Source organism: Callionymus lyra, chromosome 9 (genome assembly GCF_982586985.1).
Source record: "Callionymus lyra chromosome 9, fCalLyr1.hap1.1, whole genome shotgun sequence".
Lineage (NCBI taxonomy): Eukaryota > Metazoa > Chordata > Actinopteri > Syngnathiformes > Callionymidae > Callionymus > Callionymus lyra.
Genome location: NC_141826.1, coordinates 8,453,231 through 8,476,324, shown reverse-complemented (window position 1 = coordinate 8,476,324; position 23,094 = coordinate 8,453,231). Strand labels below are relative to the sequence as shown.

The following is a 23,094-nucleotide window of genomic DNA, read 5'->3' as shown; positions in this document are numbered from 1 at the left end:
TAGGAGTGTTTTAAACGGATGTCTGGTACTAGTACTTGGAAATAAACCGTCCATCTCATAAGACTCGTGAATGGTCCTGGTCGATGTTGGTCTAGCTAACCATGAGCTTAAACATAAGAACAGCTTTAATTCTAATGAATTGTCGAATGAAAATGAAGAAGCCTTAAAACTTGTCTCTGGGTCAAGATGACCCGGTGGCCCGAACGCAAAGAAGGTGCTGCACAAAAGAAGTAAATTGCATTGGCAGTGTTCCTCCTATACGTTTGCATTAGCAACACCTTTTAATGATTTCCTCCAGCATTTCCCTAAAGATTCAAAACTAGTTTTTTTTCTTCATAAAAACACAGATAAATTATTTTTAAAAGCTATTGCGTACACATGGCCTTTTTGGAAACATTCTGTAATTTAACAGTGACAATATGTCCTATTTTAATGAGGGAGTTAATGGCTGGACAATCTGTCTGAGGATATATTGGAGAACCAGAAGATGTTTTGTCAAGGGAAAATATCTCTTTTGGGTAAAATGCAACGTTTAGACAAGGATTTATGCTGTAAATCCTTTAAGGAAACGTATTGTAGCAGCTTTTGTTGCTATCAACACAAGTTATTTAATCTGGAATTATATAAAAAGGCTTCATATTAAAGCTGATATACAGTATATGCTAGAAAAAATGTGGAGTAAAGGGAAAGGATACATTTATAAACTGTTGTTTAAGTTAATTTGTGTCAAAACACAGATTTTCTTTAGAGCAAAGAGGCGTCATATAGATCAACCTTCAATGAGTTGACCAAAAGTTTTAGCCGCAGTGAGACGACTAGCCAGATGAATGTGCTGTTTATATACCAATAAACAATGCAAAAAAAGGGAAAAGAAAATACAATAATGTTATTTATTCAATCATCACTTTCTTTACAAACTACAGCGCTTTGCACAATTGAGATGAATGCAAGCGATCTTCTTGCAAACATATTTCAAAGAACATTTTTGCTGCTAAATCTATTATCTTGTTGGTCAATGATTTCATCTTCACACAAATCAGACGGTTTTATTCAATCATCTGTATCATCCATCGTGCGTCCGGCAGACAAACGACCGCCATCACATGGACTCGAACTCATCAATGCGCTGTTTTGTGTTGCCCTGGCGAATCTGACGGAGGGTCTTGTATTTGTCTCGGCCGGCCCTCACGTTCTCGGCGTGGATGAGGTCATTGGGGGTCTTTTTGCTCTCGTCTGCCGCTCCAGCCAGCTCGTCGCACAGGAGCTGGAGTGAGGACAAAATAAAAAAAACACAAATACCCAGCAGATGAAATTCTCCTACCTGAGACAATTTAAGAGGCTCAAGTCCTCCACTCCCACCCAACCCCGCTCCCCCCTTCTCAATCCCATCCGGAAAACATGGCATTGTCCACGGTTATTAAATCCATTTCTCATTCCTCTTTCAGCATCGTACACATTTTGTATGGGAAAGAGAGAGCATTCATAATAGGCTTCATCCCAGCTGAGATATGTGACTTGAATAAAAACATGCGAACGATTATGCAGCCTCAACAATGTTAATTATGAGCAGGGCACTTAGTTTGCAGCGGAGGAGAGCTTTTGGTGGCAATTAAGCTGCCAACTTTGCAACTCGGTCATAACTTTTATCTGTGTGTAAGAGAATGCAAATGGTGCACCCAGACATAAAAACTTATCGGCATGATCCACGTCAGGAATGTCCACCATGTGACCACCATCTGATCCTCTTCAACATTCATCTGCTTTGTCTTCGGACATAAAAAAAAAAGAAATGCCGTTCGACAGCCGGTAAATTCGGCACAGAACCCGAGACTAATGGAGTTTGTGATGCAGGAAAACTATTCGGTGAAATGTCACTCATTATCTTCACTTTGTGTTTATGGAAAATATAACAAACTACTCTAAATCAACACTGGAGGTGCTTTCATATCCACAAATTAAATTACCGCAATGGTAAATCAGAATATATAAGTGGCATTAAGTCTGAATTTCATACAAATTAAAACCATTTTCCTCAGTTTGCACGGAGAGAATTTTGTTTTTACAACGATTGGTAAAAGTAAGTTATGCTAATTTCCGAGACTTTTAAATGGATGTAAGGTCCAAATTGAGCATTGCAGTAAACTTTATTTCAAAAATATTAATAGACAATTATGATCAGCTCTCACTGTTGTTTTCCTCTACCTGGGTTTTTAAATACTTTTATATGGAGGGACAAGATCATAAATTTAGGCCTATAAAACAGAGCACCTGTGACCGGTTGTTAAAAATAAGCACAACATTTAATTGTTTTTGTATTTTCAATAATTTCTCTCTAAATTTCTGTTCAATCGCTTGTCTTACATTATTTACCAGAAGGAAAACAGGAAGAAGGGATTCTGAGGAAGAAGCTGGGAAATATAAGCCTCAGTAAGTCACTGTCAAGTAATTCAATATGAAGCACATTGAGGTACATCTGCCAACATTCTTGCTTGTTAGAGGAAAGACACAAGCAATATCTGTGAGATTAAACATGCAACAGATGTTAAAATCACTCATGTGGTATTTGTTGTCTTCAGTAACAATCAGTATGTGTCTCTTGAGTCAGTTTGAGAAATCCCCAAATCAGAAGGTGTAGTAAGTACTTTTCATGTCAGAAAAATGACCCTTGATTTTAGTCAATGAAATTGATTTTAACACAATAATGTTTAGACCTGCCTATAGCAATATTTGCCTCAACAATACTACACAAAGGATTTGGGCCGTAATAAAATAAACAAAAGTCCAAATACAAGCACGTTAAAAGAGTTTTAAGAGGGGTTGTTGGTGAATTAATCATGCTCCGATTAAGCTTGGGCAAACTCGACTGTATGTGAGAAAAATCGCACCTAATAAAAGTGCTTTTTACATGGCGCCGCTGTCAATCAAACACTAGGGCAAGTACGTGATATCGCTGTAGAAAGTTCTTGTTATAGCCTGTGTTTTCTTTTTTTATTTAAGCATTGGAATCATTACATACTCCCAAAGGAATTGCGGCAGTTACGCTATTTCGATTTCTGACTTCACAAACCCAGAAATTAACTCATCTAAGTTCTCTGTACTTACATCTGGATTTAAAACGTTTTTTGAAGGTTCTTTCATTTACTTGCTTGGCTTTCGGTGCCTCACATACTGAGTAGAGATTTAGGACCTTGGAATGCTGCAGGCTTCACTCGTGACGCAGTGGTTAACCCAGACCCAGACCCTGACCATGAAGTTTGAGTCTTGGTGAGGAAGCCTGTTATTCATTTATTTGCCAAGTTTACAGTACATTTGTTTGTATTTCCTGTGGAATTTACTTCTTGATGGATGTATGTGTGGTCTCAGTGCTTTTTAAAGTTGTGTTGTCTCTGGTTCAAGGTGAAGGACCGCCCTGACTTCCACATATGCAGTAGTGGAGGCCGTTCACCTTGATCGAGAAGCAATACAAGGGATACCTCAAACACATTTGTTTCCAGGCCTTCGGGTCACATTGATCCAGAGAAGTTTTAAAGAAGAAGAAAGACAACTCTTTGCTGTAAATTAATCCTTTGAATTATCCACTTTTTTCGCAAGGTTTTTTTTCTTAGCCAGAGTCATTTTCATCTCACACTCATGGCCATATTTGTATTATTTTCTCTTTCACAAGCCGATATCAAATTTAGGTTCACTTCAGCGTCTCAATTTTGCCGAAAGGTAAGCATTGTTTATGCTTATTTGAGAGCGTGACAGTGACGCTTTAACCCAAATAAACATGAATAAAAGGATGGATTCATGGGCACGGATAACAACAACAGGAAGTACATCAACATCTCAAATTGAAATTGGTTTAAAATCACAACAATCCCATCAAAGCGGAAATGGCAGCGAGGAGGAAGACGGCTTAAAAAAGCTACACATGTGACACAGAGTCTGACAGTCATCATGTAATTGGAAGGAATCTGATTCGTAGAGTTAATAAAGAGTCACTCTTCTTATCCAGATATATGATAGAAAGAGACGACGAGTCTGAAGAGTTTTTCTATCTCTCGGTTAGAATGAAGCCCTTTTCCTGTTGACACGATTCTTTCTGCCCCCAAATGGATCGTAGAATCTTAGATTACCCTGATAATCAAGGCGGAATCGTTGTTAAAGGTCAACATTGTTTTACACTGCCGGAGGAGCCAGAAAGAAAGAGTGAGAGAAAATAAAATATTCTACTTCATAGCCAGGTAGGTTTGACAAGACTTTCTCTTAGAATTCTGTTTTATCAAACAGGTTTTTGGGGTTGAAATGGAAGATGAATAACAGACAAAAAAATCAATTGTGAGTCTAAGAGGGATTCATACGCAGGGGAAAAAACATGCCTCCACACAGATACACGACTGAGCGAGCAGCGGAGCAATTCCGTGCAGCATGCTACAAATCCAAACTTGTAAAACTCTGCAAAGCAATTCGAAAAGTTTGTTTCTGAGTCACGACGATTCCGCATGGATGAAGATGAAGTCAACTTTATATTCTTCTAAAACCTCAAAGTGCTCAAAGATACCTTGCTTTGATTGTTTGAAAAACAAGTGTTTGTGTTTGCTTCAGTTTTCCAGACGAGGAAACCACAGATAATGAAGCAGCTGTAGTCAGATAATATCATTTGAGAGCAGCTATGAATGATGTCCTCTAAAACACTATCCTCGTGGTGCCATGGAGAAAAATCATGAGATTGCTACAGCAATGCTTGACTGTCAAAAGACAATAAATCGAGTGGTGCCAGTGAGTTTACTGCTTTTCTCTTCCTGCTCTGGTGATCCAGCAACAGACACAGACTCTTTTATTTATTCCATTTATAGATCTTATTTATGAACGTAAGCGGATATAAATACTCTTTAGCGTTTGAATAGCTGAATGAAATCGTCATTTATGAATCCTACCTTCAGGTTTTTCTGCAGTCTCTGATTCTTGTGGGCCTCCGTCACTCTCTCCTCCTCGCTCCTGTCCCGGACCATCCCGGGAGACGTCAGCTCGGCACTTGCCTCGGCACTGCTCTCATCCGTCTCGTCGTGATCGTGCATATGAGAGTGGACTGAATCCTGGATGTGGACACCCATGAGTTTAGTCTTCAGTTCCTCTTTGGTTCGCTCCAGATCGGCTTCCACCAACGTGGCCTGTCAACACACACAACTTGCAATCAAATGTCCTGGTTAAAGATTTCCAAGTGCAGGGAGCGTCGTTCTCAACGGAGGAATGTGAGATTGATGCAGAAATAAAGCAGTTTATTTAGTAGGCACGTGTCAAACTGATGACCTGTGGGTTAATATTCATGTTGATATGGTGACCTAATAAAATATAATTGATAAGAATAGCAACATAGCTTATCGATTTCAACAATTATACTTCCAATAACACCAAGAATAGAAAATAACTATCATAATCGTAGTTTCTGTCACGGATAGTTTAGTTATTAAACATGTAGATGGCTAAAGGAGTGTCGCCCCCTATTGGGATTTAGTTAGAAACCCTTGATTTAGAACATGTAAGTAAGTAATTTTTATTTATATAGCGCTTTTCCAGACCAGGGTCACAAAGCGCTTAAACAATCAAAACAATATTCTATAAAGTATATACTTCAAGGTCAAGATAAAACTGAGAACACAACAGGAGTTCCAGAAAATCAAGGAAAAGCCTGAACAAATAAAACATCTTAAGATGTTTCTTGAATGAGTCAGTAGATCCATCAAGCGCAAAGAGAGAGGAAGATTGTTCCAAAGCTTAGGAGAAACAGTCTGGAAGGATTTCTATCCTCTGGTCCTGAGCTGTGTGCGTGGAACCATCAGTAGATTCTGATCCACAGACCTCAGAGCCCGAGCTGGGGTGTAAGGCTGGATCAGATCAGTGATGTAAGGAGGAGTCTGACCATGAATAGCTCTGAAAGTAAGAACCAGAATTTTAAAGTTGATCCTGAAAGAAACTGGAACATGAAGTGTTTTTTTTAATAAAAAAAAAAAGCATTCTTGAAGTCAAGTGGCCACAAAAGGTATATTCTTGTCATGGCCCCAGGCTGGAGGGTTGTTCAGCTTTTTTCATTTTAATATTAAATATTATGTGTATTTTGGTTGTGGTTTTACTTTAAAATATGTTACATCCTAAATATATAATCATTTATGCAGTATGTTTAAATGTAAACATTTTCATTTATAGTCTTTATTCGTTCCCATCTGAAATTTTTGAACACGTAGACATCAAATGAAGGGCCACGGAATTTCATCTTGGAGGCCAAGGCAATTAAACTGAAGCTTAAGGTTCAGAAGGAATCAAAAATAAAAGTCTGTTATAATCTGATTGATTTACATTTTTTGTTTATTTTTGACACAACAATGCAACACATAAAATGGACCTCAAAGTCGTGGCCTGTGGGCCAACTTAAAATTCTATATTTTACACCATCATTGAAAACTATTTTTTTCAAAAATGTATTTTGTTCATCTTCCCAAAAACCAAAGGGAATCGTTCAAAATAGTTAGGAAGATTTACATCACGTGACAACCAAAGTATAATAAAAATGATATTAAAAAAATTAAAAGTAATATGGGAATATTAATTGGATTTATTAATGTTTTTCTATTAATTTATTGATTTATTAAAACGTAATTATCACTATGAATTAAGAAATAATAATTTAGTTGCATTTAATGTTTTTAATTTGCTGCTCTTGTTGTAAAAATGTCTTCTGTAAATATCTTATCTTGATAAATATCTTTGCTTGATTGTAAGTGTGAACGGTTTGGTTCTCAGCCAGCACTGACTTCAAGCATGCCAGAGAGAGCATGACAACCAGAATATTAAATGTGTCCCAGGTGCCTCATAAAGTCAAAGTCTCCTTGGAGATGAAGTCATTATTAATGCAAGTGGCATTAATGGGCTTACAACTGTGTTGGTGCGAGAAAAACAAAGGCAGAACTTCAGAATGTGGAACTTTTTTTGTCAGCCAAGTCCCAACTATCATGTCACTCATTGGGATGTATCACATGTCAAATGTAATCGCAGCGTAAAACCCATGTAAGACTCTGAAAGTCTCCTGATATACTCGCCCAAGTCCATCGTGAAGTATCTCTCCTTGCTCATGTTTGATTCATCCTTTGTCAGTCTCGGGTCACTTTCATTCATTCTCACCCTTTTCTGCCATCTCTTTGCCTCCTCGTCCTTTTTCTTCTTGGCGTCTTCCAGCTGCGAGATCACTGAGGTAAGCTCTGCCAGCTCAGTGGCCTGTACACATGCGCACACAAATGGGAAAAGAATTAAGTATGTTCCTGATCTGAGGTCGACGTGCTCTGATGCCTCGATGTGTGAATGTGTGTGTGGCCGTGTGCACGGCTGCATATACACTTAAACTGTTTTAATAAACCAGCAAAAGGCACACAGAAGCTGAGCCCAGGAGGAAGATCTTATATTAGCAGATTACTACTATATCAACTCATTAGATGGCATTAGTGAGTCAGAACTTTTACTTATGCATCATTAGACTGAGCTTAACCTTCTGGGTGAAGAAAAAGTTCATGTACCCGGTTCTTTGGGTTTTTTAGGTGAACTTTGCTTTACTTACTTCTGATTTAATATCTTTATTCTATTTTATTGACTTTCTTTACTGTTTTTAACATGTTTAAAATAAACTTTAATGAGTGTGATGTGAATAATTCTTAATCTTTTTTTTATCTTCTTCTTTTTATTTATTTATTTTTTGTCATTGTGTTATGGATTGAAATGCTACGGAGCCCACAGGAGGACACGGAAGAAAATTTAAAATATTTTGAGAAGTTAAAAAAGGATCTCCAGGCGTTAAAAAATATATTGAGAAGTGAAAAAAGATCTTCAGAAATTAAAGAAGTTAGAGAAGATAAAAAAGATCCATAGAAGTTTAGTTTGAGAAATTGAAAAAGAAACTGAGAAGTAAAAAAAAGATCTCCAGGAAATTAAAAAGATATTGAGGAGTAACAAAATATCTCAAGATATTAAAGAAGATCTCGAGAAGTAAAATGATATTGAGAAATTTAAATAAAGAACTCCAGGCGTTAAAAAATTAATTGAGAAGTGAAAAAAGATATTGAGAAATTAAAAAAAAGATCTCCAGGCGTTAAAAAAGATCTTGACATGTTGAAAAAAAGATATTGAGAATTAAAAAAAGGTCTCAAGGAGTTAAAAAAAAGATATTGAGGAAGTGAAAAAAGATCTCGGGAAATTAAAGAATATCTCGAGAAGTTAAACAATTTCTCCATAAGTAAAAAAAAAGAGATCTTGAGAAATTGAAAACGATATTAAGAATTTAAAAACATTCTTAAGAAGTTAAAAAATATATCTTGAGATGTTAAATGTCATCTTGAGAAGTTGACTTCTCCTTTTAGCAAAACCTCATCTAAGGATCTTGTTATTTGGCTGCTCAGAGCCTGTAGAGTAGTGCGAAGATCCAAATAAGAAGTCGGAAAAGGCTTCGCGATTAACTTGTCCTCCTGCTCGCTGGGTATTATCCGCCTTAGGTGTTCCTCACTTATGCAATTCTTATGTCTTCTCTCAAGATCCCATCATTTTTCCTTGTAATTCAGGCCGAGCTTGAAGTAAAAGTCAATGAATCGCTCCATTGCTGAACAGTCAACACAATAAAACCGAAAGGAAATCACAGAACTTGTTTGTCTCGTGTTAACCTCTCACAATAAAAAAGAGTAATTAAAATCTGTTTTAAAGATCTAAAGAAGTTTTTTTCTTTCTCCTATTAGTGGTTCCTCAATAAGCAAATAGTTTTGATAAGGTTTTCTATTTCATTTCACCATTTTAAATCTATTGGATTGTTTCTGGCTTTTGGCGACAATTAAGCTGAAAAATCCAGGGATCTTCAGTCGTCAGTAATTGTTATTTGTTAGCAACAACAGTCTCAAGCGTTCATAGACATAATCTATTGAATAAAGTTGAAGTAAAGGACAGCAATATCAACTATGTTCACGTGCGTTCACCAGGCTCTCTTGGCTCTTCATCTGGCTCTGGGAGCGCTTTATAAGTGCCGCTTTAGCCTCCACGGCGGCTCTACGGTCCTTATCCAGGTTCTCAGCCTCCTCCTGTGCAATGGTCCTCTCCTTCTCCAACTCCAGAGCCCTGCGAGTCTGCTCCTCCAACTCTGACAACACAAACACGTCCTCAATAAAGAGATTTTTTAAATACACCCGAGCTATTCTCTTAATCTTCTTCACAGACACTGCGATGCGTTTGTGTTCAGAAAGTTGTCAAACCGTCTTGGGCTCTTTTTGTCTGCTCCTCGATCTGTCTCAATCTCTCCATCAGCTCCATGGTCTCGCGAGCAATCTTCTCGGTTTCCTTCTCCGCATTTTGACGCTTTTTTTTCTCACTCTCGAGCAGCGCCCTGACAGGAGAATTGTGCATAAATACACATTGGAGAGTGGGGGGGAGAAAAAAAAACATATTCACTGACAGCTCTTTGTCTGCAAAGTAGAGGGAACACACTGAACTGTAAAAGTTGAAGTCTTCTTCATCTCCTGTTGCAACCTCACCTCTCCATCTGCCTCTTGTTCTTCTCCTCCCTGGCCTGGGCCTTCATCTGCTGCACCTCAATGGTGTCCGGTTTGCGTCTGCGCATGTACAGGTCATGGTTGCCCATGCACAATGCCAGGATTCGTTTGTTGATGCGAAGGCGGGGAACGTAGAAAACAAAGTCCTTTAACAAACAAACAGAGTAAATATGTGTTGTAAGTTCTCTTTTATCCAGGTCTTTACTTTCTTTTACACAGCATGAGGAATTGAAAATAAATATGACTATGGTGGACTATTTGCTATCAAGAGTGTATCCATTGTTCTAGCTTAAGGTGATTTTTAAGGTTTAAAATATTATTATAGTCAATGTCTTTGTTGCTGGGAAGTCACGAAACAGTTCATTTAAATGTTCTTTCAAGAGTTTTGTGTTTGTGGTCAATTTGTTTCACAGTGTGTGTTTGTTTTGCGAATTCAAGTAATTGTTGTTGTTGCAACACAGATCAGAAAAAAAACAAAAACAACTTTTAGCGTAATTTCTTCCAAGTTAGGAAATTTGATTTAACTTAAGCCAACAAAATGAGTCTTCAAAATAAAGTATGGACATCTTTTGTTATAGAATAGTTTTATAAGACAAATAATAATAATAAAAAACAGATCCTGATAAAAGCAACTGCATTTATCGGCAGGGAGTCGTTGAATCCAACGTAAAACAGTGAAAAACAACGTCGTACGAAATAAACGATTGAAGCCCTCTTTTAAAATGTAATAGTTGTTTGCACAAAGTAGTGTTCGGAACATTTTCTATTACCAATAGTTTTATCCTGAGGCTGATTGGCTTGATATATCAACTTGTTTTGGTTCCAAACTTCATTAATTCACCCTGCAGATGACCTTTCAATAGTCAGTTTGCTTTTGGAGTACTGGGAATGATGCAGGTCTTAAATTATCCAACTCAAGCCACACTAATAGAGTCTGACGTTGTCCAGCAACGAGAGCGACATCAAGTCCAATTTGATTCTGGATTTGCCTTTGATACTCTCATCATTTGAAGGCTGAAGTTTTGATCTTCTTTTTCAATTTTCCCAGCCACTGAAGGGTGAAGGCTCAATCGTTGCAAAGCCTGACCAACTGCTCCTAAAGAGTATCTCCGCTAGCTTTTAATTAATTCTGCTACTCATTAGAAAACATAATATTATCTACCACCAGAATCCAAACGGCCTCAAGAAATACATGTTTCGAGGATTCAAACCAATCCGAAACACCTTGAGAGATCTACGGAAGTAGAGTCAAAAATTGGTTTAATTAATTTCCCTGGGTCTGAGATAGCATCTTAGCTGAGCTTACACACATCCAATGGTTTGTTGAACCGGGAATTTCCGCGCTAACAAGGCGAATGTTTGACACCTGTTTACATGAGACGTAATAAACACCAGTTAACGTCTCCTTGGAATCTTGTTTGTATTTCCGAATACGCTTCACCCATGAAATATTCATGCATTCAGCTCTAAGCGCTCCAGAAAGGGCGGGTAATTAATCACACAAGTATCCGTGTCTTTAATCAAAGCCAAATGGAATCAGGCTGCACGATAAAATGATTCGGCATTTCCTCCACAATTGTTGGACTGTGTTGCTACGTCAGTGGACAGACAAATGTAGGATTGTGTGTTGTCGAATGCATACCGGGGATTTCTTATCAATGGGTTTGATGACAAACTTCTTATCGTTGAAGGAGATGTTTCTTATTTCGCTCCATGGAAATCCGATTTTGGGTGTCAACCTGTCAGAGATATTGGAAGATCGGCAATGAATTGTCAAACACTTAAATCCAAACAATGATAGTCTATCCAGTCTAGCGGGTTCTGGGCCTCAAACCTGCCTAGGACCTACTCGATCTGGTTTAAACTTGTTGGCTGAAAACAACATTTTCTAACAAGCCACCCCTTTGACTGCTAAAAATAGAAGAACAATCAGCCAGAGTTGCTACGGACTTTACGCAACTAATCTCATCCAATTAACAATTCAACACATGCTTTGGCTGTAGTGGGAATCAGGAGGCCCGGGAAAAGGCTCACTTGACTGTTGCAGGCTAAAGTCTTGCCCTGTGAACTAGGGTTACTTATTATTTTGGATGAATTGCTCGATCAATTCAAAACTTAACAGGGTACTATTGTGTAAAATAAAATTTCATAAAATCTAAATTTAGAGAGTCCATTTCCTGTAGATGTATTAATAAATTGTTATTGTCAAGTTAGGAATCTGACTTAAAGCTTTCACTTAAACCAAGAATAGTCATCAGTAATCTGGTTTAAAGTCACACGTTCTACTTGTACAAGTGGGAAAGACAGAGTTTACATGTCTGTCTAAAATCTGTTATATCTAGGTCACAGTTTTAATTATCTTAGTCCAAAGATTTTTCACCAACGCCTCAAACCTCAAAGCCCTCTGCTCTGTGACGAAAAAATTATGAAAGCTTCAAAAGAGTCAAATCCCACGACGATAATTTGGACTTCTATCTTCATTTGAAAGTTTGTAGGATTGGAGAATTTTGTTGTTGTATTTGTCCTTGGGACGAAATAACTCCTAGTATATAAGGGAGCAGAGCCCAATCATCATGTAACACAATCTAATGACTTGCAATTTGATCCAATTTTTCCTGTTGCATCTTTAAAATATAGAAATTGAAATAATCAAAAAAACATTCTGCAGATTCATGAGTGTAAATCCATCAGTGGTTTTGGACTGATGGTCAGTGTCAACCCAGCGACATGAGCTGTCGTCACACCCTGTCAAATTCCCTTTGTGACCTACTTGTCCGTTTTCTCATAGATATTCAGGCCCAGAGCGTCGATCCCCAACCACAGCTCCGATCCTTTCTTGTTTTTGATGCTGAAGTAATTGACTCCGTACATCTCCAGATCCTGAGCTATCTTCAGGTACTCCACCATGGCATCCTCCCTATTGCACCAGATCAAATACACAGTCAGTGTGCAGGAAAGTTTATCTGAAGTTCTGGTTCCAACTCTTGAGTACCTCAGTATTCCCTTGTGCTCTTGATGCCACACCTGGATTCTTTCCTCCCACTCATCCTTATTCAGCTTGTGCTGCTCTAAAACCCTGGTTTTATGAAACGACACTTCAGTGGGAATTCTGATGATAAAAACTTTTTCTTTTTTTGCTATGTGCTGAAATGGAACCTTTGAGGCAGCAGCTTCTCTTTAGCCAGGTATCCTGGAACGTGGTAGCCGTCCTTGTATTCTCCATGTTTGACCTGGACTGCATAAGAGGCCAGCAGCACCGCAGTCTCAGGTGGGCAGTAAATGTCATCGTTTAGGATGCTCTCTTTCACCTAAAACACATTAACACTCCATGTCTCCGGGTTTTATTTGTGTAGAAGACAGCCTTAGTCCCTAGGAGGGATTCTGGGCTTATTCACTGGGATTTATTTTTTTATGTGAGTGCAATCCCTTTGTTAGAGTGTTCATGGCAAGGGAGTTATTTTCGAAGCCTCAGAGGTTGTTAGATCCTGTTTTTATTTTTTTAATTTTTTGTATTGAATCCGCACACTTAAACTTCAAAACTTCAATTTCAAATGTCAGATATTAATCTTTTTTTTTGGTTATCATACAGAACTTTATTGATCCCTCAGGGATCAGTTTTTTTTCCAATTAGACACAGCAATACAGCAATTATTCATAAAAATAAAAATAAAAATAAGAACAAGAACAAGAGAAATAAAGAGAAAGAACAAGATTACACAATCTAAGTATAAAGATAAAGAACATAGATCAAAGACATGTGCAGGACGAATGGAGTCTCTCATAAAATATTATTGCAATTAAAATGAACAACAGTTTATCATTAATATGATCAAGTTAAGATACCAGTTTTACAATATTATTATTCAATATATTATGAAATATAATCTTTACCTTCACTTAGGAAGTTAGGTATCATCATGTCTGTTTAAAACGATGAACATATTTAAAAAAGGTATTTTAGGAAATTGTATATAATTGAAAAGTAAATGGGTTCATTCTGGGTTTATGGTGGTTTGGAATTATTGTATAATTTACTACTAAGTACATTTTGCTATAGCATTATCAACTATATGTTTTATTTTTGGTTCAAAACAATTCCAACGTTTTTTTTTACCATACTTGAGTATTGAGAAAGTGAACCAGATTTATTGTGGTATGTTGTTGGCATAAATCTTGGCATATATACACATGATCAAGGAATGAAAACTGAAAGCATCAACTTTCATGTATGAAATAGAGGTCAAATGGTTCGTGTGTCAAACCTGTAGGAAGAAGAGTCGTTGCGTCGCCTCCTGGATGAGTTCTTCGGCGACATCCTCGGGGTAGAACTTGGCCCTGAACTTGATCAACAGAGGATTGTCTCTCTTCACGTCTTGCGCAGTCACCTGAGATCCCCCCCACAGCCGAGGGATGGTTGGAGGAATGGTTGCTCATTAGCTTAAATGAGTCGTCAAAGTAAAAATCCCTCACCAAAGGTATGTTTATATGGTTATAAAGACCAGCTAAAACTCAAATAAATAAATAATTGGCATGTGTTTTTTTTCCGTATTTGGTGGAAGTTATGACTTGTTGTTCTAGCAACACCTGATGAGAACAACGGCCTCCAAATATAGACTATTCTTCACAAATATCCTCTAGGGAAAAGGCACACTGATGTCACATGCTTGCTGAACACGACGTCCAATTTTGATGTTAAAGAGTTGAGCATCTCCCAAGAGAACGCCTCACCCGCGCTCCCACCGAAGCCACAAATATTCTCCGGAGCCATCTGGTTCTTTGCCATTTCCAAATTAACAATACACATGTAGACCAGATGGCTACTTGAAAACGTCTAACAAATCTCTTTGAACAGAGGATTTTTTAATTGCAGACTCCAAAAGCCGAAAATTAAATACAGTATGACAACATTTTATGCTACTCAGACATGCAAGGGTCTTTGATAAAAACTGGAACAAAACAAAAAGTAGAATATCAATAAAATGGAAAAGGGATTTGAAAAGCTGATTGGACGAAAGCTGATCTCCTTATTGGACAATTGGTTGCAGAGAAATGAATATCATTTCTCATTGTTTTAGTTGCTTTACTGTTATATCCATTTGTATAAGCAACACAATTAGTTAAATGCTTCAACAAAAGTTTTATATTTGTATGGAAAAACGTAAAATTATGTGTTTACCTAATTGACCTTGTTTGTATCTAATGCTTTGAACTCATTGAAGAAGATCCAGATGGAAAATCAATGTTAAAAAAAAACGGCAGGTTTAGTAAATTTGGAGATAAGATTATATAGAATAGGTTGGTGGGCAGGATTTGACCAACAGCACTTCAGAAGTACAAAAAAAGGATTGTATAAAATACCAATGTGTTGAGAATTAAATAATATAATATAATAATAAGACATGGTGAACCTTACTGGAATTGATTGGATTTAAACTGCAAGTAAATTTACATTGCACTCTTACGTTTTACTCACCCTCTTAGTCAGCTTGAGCCACGTGGAGAAACCTTTGCTGTCCTGGTACTGGAGACCAAAGAACCAGGTTTCCCTCAGTCCAATAGTTTTCACAATCTGAAAGGAATCACAGCACAGCGTCAACCAGTTTTACGGATGACTGTGGTTCTCTTGCACGGTGTACCTGATCAAAGAGCTGTTTGCCAGTCGTGCTGGGCAGGATGGCAAACTCCAGCTCAGCATCCATGGTCGTAACCCGAACATTTATCTGCCAGGAAAAATACCAAGGCTTAAATGCAAGAGCGAAACATTGCCTCTGGGTGAACATCTGCGTCATTTGAGATAGAATCAACAGGACTGGTAAATACTTGTTTGCATCTTGGCGCTTCGACACAAAAATATCCAACAAAAGAAAGAGTGTTTCTTACATTCTTCTGTTCAACCAGCAGCATCCAATCACAAGTAGTTGGTGGCGACTACAATCGAGAAACGAAGCCCAGAGTGAGGATATCAGACTTGATTGAGTATAAGGGGTTAACACTATGAAGCATAAAATGTCAGTGAAGCGGGTTCAAACTGTTCTAGCCAGTTTTGCCAAACAAAACATCTACATTGGAAAAAATGTATTCAGTAAAATCACACAACATTAAAGGGGAGCTGTTGGATTATTTAACTATGAGATTAAGAACAATCAAAAGCAGTGTTTGCTGATCTAAACAGCAAAACCTACTCGCATATTTACTTCCCTTTTCAGTTCTTGTGGATTGTCTACAAATCACAAATTTCTTCAGCAGCGGAAAACATTCTCAGCCAGATGTCAGATTCAATGAAATTCAAGATGTTAACAATAAATAGTTGATACTTACAGTTGACATTTGTGTTTTTCTACTCAGCAGCTGAGAAAAAGACTTGCTCCGAGAGTTGCTTGTAGTAGTTCCTTTCTCTGCTCGGTCATATGAAACTGCTTGCAATACCAACACAGATTAGGATGGATTGAAAATGGACCATTGTTTTGGTGCCTTTAATCCCACAGCAGTTCACGGCTAAAGTTTCTACTCTTCTACGCCCACTTATGTGGTTACTGTTTTCATTTTCATTTGGTTTTCTACTAAAAAAATATCTTCCAATCTGGAAATTCTACCAGATCAGAGCTTTAAACAATTTGGACTGAACAGCGGCCCATTCAAAAATAATAACAGCTTCATCAAAAAGATGTAGTTTTACCAATTTGTGACACTATCGCGTTTCGGCAAAGACTGCGTTTTATGGTAAGATGAGAAGCTCCAGTTTATATAATGCAACATGGACCTCTCAAGGAGGCTTAATGATGAATGGAAATAAAAATATTTATGTAAAGGAGATGCCAGAGGTTTTCACATAGACCTTTGTGTCATAACGTCTGTACTGCTAATAGTGTGAAGAGACAGTTAGCAACTGCTATTTTGATGAATACAGTAAGCTGTAATTTTTTATAACTATATATTTAACTATATATAGCTATATATAACTTTATATAACTATATATATATATCCATCTGTTTGCCTAACATTCAACAGCATATAGTTGTAACCCCTAACCCTTGTGTTATCTCAAGGTCAGGTTGACCCGAAGGCCAAAAAACAGATGTGTTTTTGGTATCCATTATGTTGCCTCTGGGTCAAGATGAACGACCTCAACCACTGCATCAATCAATCAATCAATCAACTTTATTTATAAAGCACTTTAAAAACAACAACAGTCGATACAAAGTGCTGTACAGTGATATGAAAGTGCTAAGGAAGCACAGTTCAAACACACAAAGATAAAACAATATCAAATAAAACTAATTAAAAGCGCTAAAAACAGCTACGTTTCTAATGCTGTGTTAAAAGCCAGGGAATACAAGTGTGTTTTGAGACGAGATTTAAAAATGGACAGTGAGGAGGCTTCCCTGACACTCATGGGCAGGTTGTTCCAGAGCCGGGGCGCAGCAACAGAGAAAGCTCTGTCCCGTCTGAGTTTCCTCTTGGATCTCGGCACCGCTAGGAGCAGTGGATCAGCCGACCCGAGGCAGCGTGCAGGAGCGTGGCGGTGGAGCAGCTCCGAGAGGTAAGACGGGGCGAGGCCATTTAAAGATTTAAAAACAAATGAAAGAATCTTGAAATGAATTCTGAAGTGCACAGGAGGGAGGGAGGCCAGGACAGGAGTTATGTGAACTCTCTTACGTGTCCCAGTTATGAGCCGAGCTGCAGAATTTTGCACTGGCTGGACACGTGCGAGGGCCAACTGGCCGACTCCAAAATAAAATGTCTGACAGTAATCCAGCCAGGTTGTGATAAAGGCACGGATTAGAAAAAGTGCTTTACCTTTGCCAGCCGCCTCAGGTTCAAAAAGCTGGACTTCACAACTGGTCCTACCTTCTTGTCCAATCTAAAATCACTGTCCATCTTAAAACCCAGGTTAGAAATTATACGCTTCATAAAATGAGCCAAGGGGCCAAAATCAGCAGAAACCATGACTTCAGTCTTCCTTTCATTAAAATGGAAAAAGTTGAGGGCCATCCAGGCTTTAATTTCTTCAAGACACTGCACTGCCAGAGAGGTATTTCTGGAAGCCATGAAGGTTGTTCACCTTTGACCCAGAGACAACAAAAAGGATACCTCAAACACATTTGTTTTTTCCCCTTGACCCAGAACGGTTAAGAAAATCTGTCCCTCAACAAATTTTATTTTAACCGCCCTCTTCTATAAAATATACAGTAATGACATATATGCACACATTGTTTTTCTCTATAACAAAATTAGCTTAAATATTTGGCAGGATCCCCCTGAAAGAAGTGCTGCCATTCAATGCAGTCCTTTTAGTCAAATTACTTGTCCCTCACTCTCTCCTGTGCTCCATTGTCAACCCATACCCTCTTTGTTGAGAAAAACAATAAAACCTGTTGCTAGTATTCCAATTCTAATGCTGGCATCCTGAATGTTTTGGACATTTTAACATAATACACTCACAGGCCAAGTCCTCCAACCATTATGTCAACTTTGTATCCAGTTACAGTGTTGGTGGATGGCCAAAGACAGAAACAGACACAAATAATTAACTGAGTAATGTTGGGAATATTCATGCCACTAGCCTTCTTAGTGTTGCATTGACCATCTGCAGAACAGTACAGTGAATTTTTGTGCATTTTCTTCTGTGTCAAAGTTGGCTCTTAGGAAGATTCAGGATCATCTCTAGTTGGGAAAGTGTGACACGTGTTTACTTCATTTCTGTATTTGAAGTGTTTTGTCTTAAAGTGACCATTTTAAATTCCAACAACCATGCTTGGAAAGTGTGTATGGAAACTATGATGCTGTCCAGAAGAATGACTAACTCATCATCATTCTGCTTTACTCCAAAGATGATCAAATTAATGTTTTTTGGCACCGGATTCTCTGCAGCATTCTTGAAAGACAGTCATATTGAACAAAGGAACTTTACCTTCTGCTCTCGGTCACAGACAGCTAAAGTGAATGTTAACGACATATCAATTATTCCTTGTTGGATAATTGTGAGAATTTAGGTGAATCTAAAGTCGATAGAACAAGCTCGCCTTGTTCCAAAGTCCTAAGAGAGACAATTGAGTAACTCTTTAGCAGAAGCAAAATGCCAAGAAAGAAGTCAACTTTGTTTCTGGTCAATTGGACAAGTAATGGAGAGAAACCGGCTGGTAAATCAGCATAAGGTAAATTGTGTCGCCTGACAGTGAGAGAAAAGACAGAGGTTTTCTCAAGGAACACTTTTTACTGTGTTTTTTTTTTCCACGGGACCATTACCCCAATTGCCACTTATTTTCCATCCGGGTCAACGTGCCCCACTAGCACAAGTGTAAATGACGAAAAAGACAACCTGCTATTAACCCACTCTCGTCGTTTTTTCTCAGAACAACACAAGTGTTTTCCTCAATATCAAAGGTTGAGTGTTTATCTCAACAGAAATGTATTGGTGATTTATTTTTAATGAATGCCTATGTGTGTGTGTAGAGTGGTTATTTACTTCCACTAGCAATAGATCAAGAGATCCGTCTGAAGTTCATCCTCAAAGTCATGTAGCTGGATCTGATCCTGAAGTTAATGTGGGACAAACTTAATTGATTATGCTCGCTTCATGTTGAAAGGATTTTCTACATTTGTCAAACTGTTTAGGCTCCCTAAGTAATTGCATGTGACCCACTGAATGGATTGGCCAAAACAAGAAGATTCATTGTCATGGGGTTGACCTATGAAGGTGTTAGCCTTCAAGTAAGAATGAATGTAAGTAACAAGAGATTTTGTCAAAGATTAAACAGAGATCTCAATAAGAATTAAAGAATTTTATTGTGTTTAAAAAGATAATATCACAATCAGAATCATTCTTCCTGTTGGTGAATACACAATTATTTTCTAAAAGATTTTGGCCTCTTGCGTGATTGAGTTTGAAACCCCTTATCTACCTTTTTGAATTCTGAGTTTGTGGTCATCCATGGAAAGCATGTGTTTTTTAGGTGTAACAAATTTCAAATCTTAGGTTGAACTATGACAAATCGATTCAATTCTCAGATCAGTTTCAATTGTGCTGCTATTCACAACAAAGTATTTCCATTTCGAACGCACTGAAATATGATTTAGCGACGGGCGTATTACCAAGTCACAGTAGCGACATTCAAGCATTAAAACCTGAATGAGAGTTGACTTAAAAAAACAAACGACTACTGTTACCATGATCGCCAACTGGATGTTACATTTTGAAACTGCATGATTTCTCTATCACGGTTTGATTCAAAATGGGGGAACACTTGCATTTGTAGATGCTGGGGTTTGTCAGTGATTGACAGTGACAGAGTGCAGACCAGGAAAGGTAAGTGCTGGGACTTAAAAATCTCTGACAGTGACCTCTGGACAAAATTGCTGTAACCAATGTCCTGAGACTGGAGGCACGAAACTGGTCGTCTCCTGCTGTGGGGCACGTTTTATGACTTTTACTACGGTGTCACCTAGGAGTGATTTGTGCAGAAAATTAAAGTTAAATTAGGTTTTTTTTAGGGTGGATTTAGTAAAAACACGTAAATATTAATTTTTTATCTTATTTTTACATCTTAATCAATCCAAGTACTTGCAGCAGCTGATTGTTGTTTAGAGTTTCTCTCTTTGTTGTTTACGCTGGGCCATGACTTTCATTAGGATTTCACAAACAACTTTTTCCTTTTTTTTCTTATTTTTTTCCAATCACCTGGTTTTATTCACTATTCTTCTGTTGCAAATGAGGATATTTCTGAAAATAGGAAACAGATTTTTGTGTTTTCATCTCGCTGGTCAGCGTCTGAACAACATATTAATGACTCTGAAATTGGTGTAAACCAGGATGGAAACTCAGGGCTTCACAATTCAATTGAGTCTTCAAAAGACTGAAGATATGAACGGATACAATTTGTTTTCCCCCGGCGGCGTGTCCCTTCAGCCATGTTGGAACGAAGGAGCCCCCTTCTGAAACTACTGTCCAGAGCGGGTTCAGGGTGTTTCTGAAGAAAGATCATTTTAAGCCTCTTTATTCTGTCTGCTGTCGCGGTGACCCGACCTCAGAGGAGCCGTGGAAAATTGATCGATTCATGCTCGTCTAGTTCCTGAATCTAAATACATCTACTGAGTGAAACCTCTTTTTTATCTAAGAGAGGTATTTGATTTGACGTCAGTGTCCTTTCTATTACTTTTTCAATCCCAGTTCGCAGATACTCTGCAAATCTTGAAAGGTCGCCGGTCCATTACAGAGCAGATAGACACCTGGCACACCCCCACACACAGAAGCAAACTTCTGCATCGCTTCCAAAAATGCAGTTCAATTTAATCAAGTCTAGATGAGGCTGAGAACGAGGCACCGTACGATCGACTGCCAAATAAGATACCAAACAGATATGGCAAGAGAAGAATGTCAATATAATCTCTTTGAAATATGAAAAAAAGGTCAGTTTTGATATGTGAATCCATTTTAAATCTACATTTACAGCCCACAAATTTACAGCCCACAAATTCACAGAATACGGATTTCTATTTATTTATTTTTATTTGCCAAAAATGAAATTGTAAAAATAAAAGGTTTTTCTCTCTAAGCAGCACCACCTTGCCAACCAAAATGTGGCATGCTGTGAGCAATGGAGAAAGCTGCTGGGAAGATTTAGAAGGAATATTCCATGCCAGGCAGGATATTCTATTCGTGTTTTGGTCTTTTTGGAAGCAAAGTTCAATTGTATTGTGATTATTACATATTGGTTTCTTGGTAAATAACTGGTATTGAAGACTGTGACTTTATGTCGTGGATATGGTCTATAACAGACCCTTTCAATGTATTTATGCGGCCCTCAAAAGGGTAAAGAATGATCGTCTCAATGCAGCAGGGGGAAATTAAGGCTGCGTCTCAATTCTACGCCTTAGCCCTACCCCTTTAAAAGGAGTGCCAAGGGCTAGGGGTAGAAATATCAGAATAAGAATTTGGACAGCCCTAACCCTTGCTACTCCATTAATCGTTGCTGCTGACTGAATTCTACGTCATATCAACATTTGTATTAAAACAAACATTAAATTGTAATTAGTGGAAAAAAAAAATTGTCTTAAGGGGGCCAAAGTATATACCCTGACTGTAGTAAGGGGTCGTCAAGCCAATATGAAGAAGGAACAAATGTTTAAAAAGTAAATGTTAAATAAAGAAATTTTAAAATACATTTTTGTGAAAATACTTCAAAATATAATATTTACAAAAACGAAAAATAAAAAATAAAAAAGATGTGATGTTTGTTTTTATATGTTGAAATTGTTTAAAAAATTACAGAATAAACAGTTATTATTATTAGATTATTAGATTTGTGTTTAATAATAGGCCAGGTCTAACTTCACAACATCCTGGAAAGATTGAACTCCTCTGGTCCTACACTGTGTGTGAGGAACCATAAGTAGATTCTGATCCACAGACCTAAGAGCCCGAGCTGGGGTGTAAGTCTGGAACACATCACTGATGTAAGGAGGAGCCTGACCATGAATAGTTCTGAAAGTAAGAACCAGAATTTTAAAATTGATCCTGAAAGATCACTGGCAGCCAGTGGAGAGTTTTAAGGACCGGAGAAATGTGAGTTCTTCTACTGGAGCGGGTCAGTATTCTTGCTGCAGAGTTCTGAATCAAGCTTTGGAATGATCTTCCTCTCTCTTTGCGCTTGATGGAGTCTACTGACTCCTTCAAGAAACATCTTAAGACTTAATTCTTAAGACTCTTATTTGTGCAGGCTTTTTCCTGATTTTCTGGTTCACCTGTGTTTTTCTCTGTGATATATTGATCTTTTTAGTATATATTTTTGGAGTATTTTTATTTTTTTGATTGTTTAAGCGCTTTGTGACCCTGGTCTAGAAAAGTGCTATATAAATATAAATTACTTACTTACTTACATGCGTGTTATAGCTAACAAATAATTTGAGATCCATTTGTTTTATATATATATATATATATATATATATATATATATATATATATATATATATAGATAGATAGATAGATAGATAGATAGATAGATAGATAGATAGATAGATAGATAGATATATAGATAGATAGATAGATAGATAGATAGTGCTGCTATAAATTGTAATGATTATGGATAAATAAATATAAATATGGATAAAAGGACATACATGTATATATATTGTATCTTATTCTTACATTTGTACTGTATTATTAAATAAAATAAATAAAAAATATTTTATTTCACTTTATATTTGAGGTTTTGTTCCTTCTTTCTATTAGCTTGACCTTACATTGTAACAGTCACAATATATAACGTGGCCCTTGGGGAAATAATTTTGCCATTATATGTATGCATATGTTGTATATGTTTACTGCTTTTCCACATGCACGCGCAGCAGGTACAGAACAGATTGCTTCACCAACAGTTTGGTTTACGTGCACGATTTTACAACTAAAGTTTTTTTATTGGCTGGGTAATAATAAAATCCCGCTCCAAGGTGATTTTTTAGCCCGAAACAATGAAATGAGCGATTTTTTTGTGTTTCAACACTTTTATGACGCCACATGTTCAAGTGCGCGGGCGCGCT

At 37.6% G+C, this 23,094-nt stretch overlaps 1 protein-coding gene across 3 annotated transcripts; it reads right to left on the bottom strand.

Annotated features, from left to right (window-relative positions):
• Positions 1–1,061: 1,061 nt before the first annotated feature.
• On the bottom strand, positions 1,062–15,990 carry msna (moesin a). Of its 3 annotated transcripts, none has more exons than XM_087799102.1 (15): positions 15,876–15,929; positions 15,438–15,485; positions 15,194–15,277; positions 15,031–15,126; positions 13,820–13,942; positions 12,714–12,865; positions 12,550–12,633; positions 12,328–12,474; positions 11,200–11,296; positions 9,540–9,703; positions 9,261–9,391; positions 8,988–9,148; positions 7,159–7,251; positions 4,920–5,078; positions 1,062–1,264 (listed from the first exon to the last, which is right to left on the bottom strand). In XM_087799102.1, exons 1-15 carry the CDS (start codon positions 15,882–15,884, stop codon positions 1,100–1,102), a joined length of 1,713 nt encoding a protein of 570 aa, XP_087655228.1. In that variant the 5' UTR covers positions 15,885–15,929; the 3' UTR covers positions 1,062–1,099. The 3 variants fall into 3 exon arrangements, with proteins under 3 accessions (XP_087655228.1, XP_087655226.1, XP_087655227.1); XM_087799100.1 differs by having other exon boundaries at positions 4,920–5,153; positions 15,876–15,928; XM_087799101.1 differs by lacking the exon at positions 15,438–15,485 and having other exon boundaries at positions 4,920–5,153; positions 15,876–15,990.
• Positions 15,991–23,094: the final 7,104 nt, after the last annotated feature.

What these genes read in the sequence shown, in the direction of transcription:
- msna (XM_087799100.1), bottom strand. An exon ending in GACAAAAAGAGCCCAAGACG is followed by an intron (nt 9,149 to 9,260) that starts GTTTGACAACTT and finishes TTGTGTTGTCAG; the next exon opens with AGTTGGAGGAGCAGACTCGC. An exon ending in CAAAGAGATGGCAGAAAAGG is followed by an intron (nt 5,154 to 7,158) that starts GTGAGAATGAAT and finishes GTGTGTTGACAG; the next exon opens with GCCACGTTGGTGGAAGCCGA.